General features: G+C 42.9%; 1 protein-coding gene across 1 annotated transcript in view; it reads right to left on the reverse strand.

Moving 5' to 3' along the window:
- SUCLG1 (succinate-CoA ligase GDP/ADP-forming subunit alpha) overlaps positions 1-5,967 on the reverse strand; it is a 65,598-nt gene extending 59,631 nt beyond the window's left edge. Inside the window, exon 1 of the mRNA XM_056553886.1 lies at positions 5,661-5,967. Coding sequence (XP_056409861.1) covers positions 5,661-5,694 — 34 coding nt within the window. The 5' untranslated portion in view covers positions 5,695-5,967. The remainder of the gene's footprint in view (positions 1-5,660) is intronic.
- Between the last annotated feature and the right edge of the window lie 251 nt (positions 5,968-6,218).

Consider the following 6,218-nt stretch of genomic DNA (forward strand, 5'->3'; position numbering starts at 1 on the left):
GTAAAACTTTTGGGAAACCAAGCGTTTTAGGGAATTTTTATTTTTTTATTTTTTTATTTTTTTTTACATATGCAAAAGTCGTGAATCACCTGTGGGGTATTAAGGTTCACGTTACCCCTTGTTATGCTCCCCAAGGGGTCTAGTTTCCAAAATGGTATGTCATGTGTTTTTTTTGCTGTTCTGGCACCATAGGGGCTTCCTAAATGTGACATGCCCCCCAAAAACCCATTTGTCGCTCCTTCCCTTCTGAGCCCTCTACTGCGCCCGCCGAACAATTAACAGACATATGAGGTATGTGCTTACTCGAGAAAAATTGGGTTTCAAATACAAGTAAAAATTTTCTCCTTTTTACCCCTTGCAAAAATTCAAAAATTGGGTCTACAAAAACATGCGAGTGTAAAAAATGAAGATTGTGAATTTTCTCCTTCACTTTGCTGCTATTCCTGTGAAACACCTAAAGGGTTAAAACGCTGACTGAATGTCATTTTGAATACTTTGGGGGGGTGCCGTTTTTATAATTGGGTCATTTATGGGGTATTTCTAATATGAAGACCCTTTAAATCCACTTCAAACCTGAACTGGTCCCTGAAAAAAAGCGAGTTTCAAATTGCTGCTGAACTTTGAAGCCCTCTGGTGTCTTCTAAAAGTAAAAACTCATTAATTTTATGATGCAAACATAAAGTAGACATATTGTATATGTGAATTAAAAAAAAAAATATTTGGAATATCCATTTTCCTTACAAGCAGAGAGCTTCAAAGTTAGAAAAATGCAAAATTTTCAAATTTTTCATCAAGAAAGGATGCAAGTTACCACAAAATTTTACCACTATGTTAAAGTAGAATATGTCACAAAAAAACAATCTCGGAATCAGATTGATAACTAAAAGCATTCCAGAGTTATTAATGTTTAAAGTGACAGTGGTCAGAATTGCAAAAAATGGCTTCGTCCTAGAGGTGAAAAAGGGCTCAGTCCTTAAGGGGTACTCCAGTGAAAAACTTTCAATTTTTTTTATTTTTTTATTTTTTTTAAATCAACTGGTGCCAGAAAAGTTGAACAGATTTGTAAATTACTTCTATTAAAAAATCTTAATCCTTCCTGTACTTATTAGCTGCTGAATACTACAGCAGAAATTCTTTTCTTTTTGAAACACAGTGCTCTCTGCTGACATCTCTGTCCATTTAGGAACTGCGCAGAACAGCATATGTTTGCTATGGGGATTTCCTTTTACTCTGGCAGTTCCTAAAATGGACAGGGATGTCAGCAGAGAGCACTGTGGTCATGATGTCAGCAGAGAGCTCTGTGTTTCAAAAGGAAAATAACTTCTACTGTAGTATTCAGCAGCTAATTAATACAGGAAGGATTAAGATTTTTAATAGAAGAAATTTACAAATCTGTTTAACTTTCTGGCACCAGTTGATTTAAAAAAAAAAAAAAAAAAAAAAGTTTTTCACCGGAGTACCCCTATAAATCTAAAACTTTACATTAACAGTCTCCAAATTATAGCTCTGGAGCTGCCTGGTGATGCTGAGAGTTGTAGTATTACAGTTGTAGCCACTAACATACATAGTCCCTTTAAAATTAAAATAAAGTTTGGTCGAGATATAACATTGTCCAATACTCTGCTTCCCAATACTGCCCTGCAAGAGATCTGATCCAAGTGATCCGGCCCAAGAAGTTCTAGGACCTGTGTCATAGCACAGGCATCTCTATAGTACAACTGGGGCAAGTGCTTGAAGGGTTAACACACAATTGTGTCCTGCCAGGGACTCCCTTTCTAGGAATCAGAGGTCTCCTGCATAGAGAGAGTCTTCCATTCTAGAGGATTCAGCGTGACTATGGATTACATGGTCACCCATTTGTCTCAAACAGGGACATGCAATACCACATTTCTCCTGTAGTGGCCACTCAAAAGCAGATGTCTGTTTAGGGGGATCTTGGCTGATAAACATACATGGGGAGATTTATCATAACCTGTATAGTGGAATAGCTGATCTGTTGCCCAAAGCAACCAATCAGATTGCTTCTTTAATATTTAACAATACCTCTGGAAAATGAAAGAAGCAATCTGATTGGTTGCTATTAAAGATGAGCGAAGTTACAGTGGTTCAATTCGTCATGAACTTCTCGGCTCAGCGGTTGCCGACTTTAGCCTGCATGAATTAGTTCAGCTTTCAGGTGCTCCGGTGGGCTGGAAAAGGTGGATACAGTCCTAAGAGACTCTACTAGGAATGTATCCATCTTTTGCATCCACCAGAGCACCTGGCCCAACAGAGTTTCCTATGACCCGTGACTGTTGGGCCAACCCCAGGGTCCTGGGGGGGGGGGGGATTGGACCCCTTTGGAGGGGTCATACAAGTAAGAGATATGAACACTGTGATTCCTCCGACTGTATTAAACCCCACACTACCTGAAGCCCAGTCTCTAGACCCGGTAAAACACCTGCTTCAACCCTCTGTCCTACAGGAATTCCAGCAGTTAAAAGCTTTGATACAAGCCTTACCTACCAGGCAAGAGCTGGATATTGTGGTACAGACACTGGAAGTGGCGCAACAGGAGGCACTTTCTGAAATGCGGGCTGAAATTGTGAATATTGATAATCGCTCTGCTACTAATATGTCTAATTTGGTGCCATTATCTGAAAGAGTGTCTGCTCTAGAAAGTGAGGCCACTGTCACTCAGAGATATATACAACATACTACATTAGAAAATAGGGGGGAGGTGAAATAATATACGGCTTAAAGGCCTCCCAGAGTTATTTCCAAATGATAACTTGCCCCATAGGGTGGTGGAGATCTTTAAATATGTTTACATTGCGACCTTTGGGAGGCCTCTTTTACCATGGATAGAATCTATAGGGTGGCGCGCGCCCAATCTGCTACCCGGGAGGGCCCACGAGATATAATTTGCCGGCTTCATTATTATAAAGAGAGAGAATTAATTTTACGGGCAGCCAGGACGATGGGAGTGGTTAACTATGAAGGCTCCCAAATACGTGTTTGTCCAGACATATCATCTCGCTCATTATATATGAGAAGGCTACTTCAACCCTTGCTAGAGAGAATATGTGACTCTGGGGCTAGTTATTATTGGGGCCATCCCTTTCACCTTATTGTGCGGAAAGAAACAGAGACCTTTTTCTTGAGACGTCATTCGGATCTCCCGGCCCTATGTGTTTTTTTGGGGGAATTGAAATGATCGTATTACCTGACTGGTTGGCAATGGATCATTTGGTAGCTACTATACCCCGCTTTCCCAATCGGAGAACGGAATCTAGGGCGAGGGAACCCCACTCATTCTTTAGTGGGGAGAGACTTGACAAGTGCCCTACCTGAGGAGGCCTGAGATTTATGTGATATTATGAGGACCCTTCCCCCCCCCCCCCTTTTATTTATTTATTTATTTATTTTTTGTGGGGGGCGGGGGGGGGGGGGCAGGTTTTGGAATAGTGTATCTGGTTCTGCTATGCCTCCACTGCATAGTAATATATGTAGGGGTCTGGGTCTGGGGTGGGGATAGTATAAGTTAGGGTGTGGGATGGGGGGGGGGGGCAGTAGGTGGGATAAAGGCAAAAGTTAGTTTTAATGACAGCGCCCATTTAAACTACAGACATCCAGCTGTTTCAAAACTACAATTCCCATGATGACTTTAGCAGTCAGGGCATGATGGGAGTTGTGGGAATGCAACAACTGGAGTTCCATAGTTTAGGGAACACTACTTTATAGAGACCATAGATCAGTGGTCTCCAACCTGCGGACCTCCAGATGTTGCAAAACTACAACTCCCAGCATGCCCGGACAGCCGTTGGCTGTCCGGGCATGCTGGGAGTTGTAGTTTTACAACATCTGGAGGTCCGCAGGTTGGAGACCACTGCCCTAGATTATACAATTATCTATACTAAATCTGTATGACTGTGGGAGGGAGTACGGCCCTTAGACTTCTGGGAGTTGCAGTGCAACAGCACAATATGACATCATCCTGGCACCATCTAGGGGGCGCTATGTGGCTCAAGTCATATGTTTGGGCTTAAAGGGGTACTCCACTGGAAAAAAAATTATTTTAAATCAACTGGTGCCAGAAAGTTAAACAGATTTGTAAATGACTTCTATTAAAAAAATCTTAATCCTTCCAGTACTTATCAGCTGCTGTATACTCCAGGGGAAGTTGTATGGTTCTTTTCTGACACCTCTGTCCTTCTCAGGAATTGTCCACAGCAGGATAGGTTTGCTATGGGGATTTTCTCCTGCTCTGGACAGTTCCTGACATGGACAGAGATGTCAGCAGAGAGCACTGTGGTCAGACAGAAAGGAAATGTAAGATAACAACTTCCTCTGTAGTATACAGCAGCTGATAAGTACTGGAAGGATTAAGACTTTTTAATAGAAGTAATTTACAAATCTGTAACTTACTGGCACCAGTTGATTTAAGGAAAAAAAAATAAAAAAAAAATAAAAAATACTTTTTTTTTATATCAACTGGATCCAGAAAGTTAAACAGATTTTTAAATAACTTCTATAAAAAAAAATCTTAATCCTTTCAATAATTATCCGCTTCTGAAGTTGAGTTGTTGTTTTCTGTCTGGCAACAGTGCTCTCTGCTGACATCTCTGCTTGTCTCGGGAACTGCACAGAGTAGAAGAGGTTTGCTATGGGGATTTGCTTGTAAACTGGGCGGCTCCCAAGACAGGTGTCATCAGAGAGCACTTAGACAGAAAATAACTCAACTTCAGCAGCTCATAAGTACAGAAAGGATTAAAAAAAATTAATAGAAGTAATTTACAAATCTGTTTAACTTTCTGGAGCCAGTTGAGATTTATAAAAAAAAAAAAAAAAAAAAAAAAATGAAAAAATAAAAGTTTTTTTCCTGTATAACCCCTTTAAAAGAATGTTTTTTTCCAGTGGAGTAGCCCTTTAATAGGTGCCACAGTGCACTGACCTTTCAGACATATTGAAACAATGTACATTTTTGCACCCCCATGCAACTAACACCCCAATAGAAGCCAATGTACTGCAAAAGCACTAGTGGGACCTTTTACGAAGGTGCAGCCCAAAAAGGGCAGAGCCTGACTATAGGTCACTGTTCAGACTGAGGAGGAAGCGGTCACCGGACTGTGACCTTGGGGGGGGACAGGAGGACAGTAAAATGCAGGCGCTAAACTGCAGCCAGAATAGAAGGTGGATAGAATGCAAGACAGTGTAGACCAGTGTTTCCCAACCAGGGTGCCTCCAGCTGTTGCAAAACTACAACTCCCAGCATGCCCGGACAGCCTTCGGCTGTCCGGGCATGCTGGGAGTTGTAGTTTTGCAACAGCTGGAGGCACCCTGGTTGGGAAACACTGGTGTAGAATGACACAAGGCTAAATCACATGGGATTAACACAGAGTCCCAGGGGAGGGGCTAGACACTATACAAAGTGCAGGAAGCCATTCACATACATAGAAACATAAAACACAAGTGTATTAATCTGACAGTTACCATGACGACCGGTGAGGTGTCCCACTTGGGACAGACAGCAGCAGCACGTGACTCCCCTCAAATACCAGGTGACCGCATTAACCCTAACAGGTGGGTGTCTTCTCCCTCCTCCTCCTCCAGCTCGAGCCCTTCCCGGGTGTAAAGAATAAACACCTCCCCCCGACACCGCGCACACCCGGAGAACTTACCTAGGAAGCGGGCGAGGAGCCTTCCCTGGAACATGGTGCGGGGTCCTTCACCAATGACAGCCCAGGGCCCAGGTAGCAGCCGCAGGCAGGAAGAGGCGGGGCCTATGGCTCTCAGGACGTCGGGGCTGCCCAAAAGACTGCCGGAAGAAAATAATAAATAAAACAGCGTAGCGACAGGGTCCTAACTTACGGGGTCACGTGATCATATCCTGATAACAGCTAGTGATACATAATTCATAGTCATTACGAGCAACTAATAGGAGGAGGGGTGACCTAAGCGCTGCCTGACTCGGTTCCTAGCCCTGAGGTCCCCTAGGGCTGTCCTTTCTCTGCCTGAATAATTTCACCGTCTGTACGCTAAATTTAACGACCACAAAAAAAACGCAACGCTTTCCTAATCCGCCGTGTGGGGGCGTGGTTACCTGCTCAGGCGATATCGTGACGTCACACGTCTTTTGCGCTAATACGAAAGGGTCTTATTTTTCAGGACCCCGTAGGCGTTTACTTTATTGCCTGCGATAGGATTTCGTTACAGTAATCAATCAAAGTACACCGGTA

The sequence above is a fragment of the Hyla sarda genome, chromosome 1 (genome assembly GCF_029499605.1).
Source record: "Hyla sarda isolate aHylSar1 chromosome 1, aHylSar1.hap1, whole genome shotgun sequence".
NCBI classification, from domain to species: Eukaryota; Metazoa; Chordata; class Amphibia; order Anura; family Hylidae; genus Hyla; species Hyla sarda.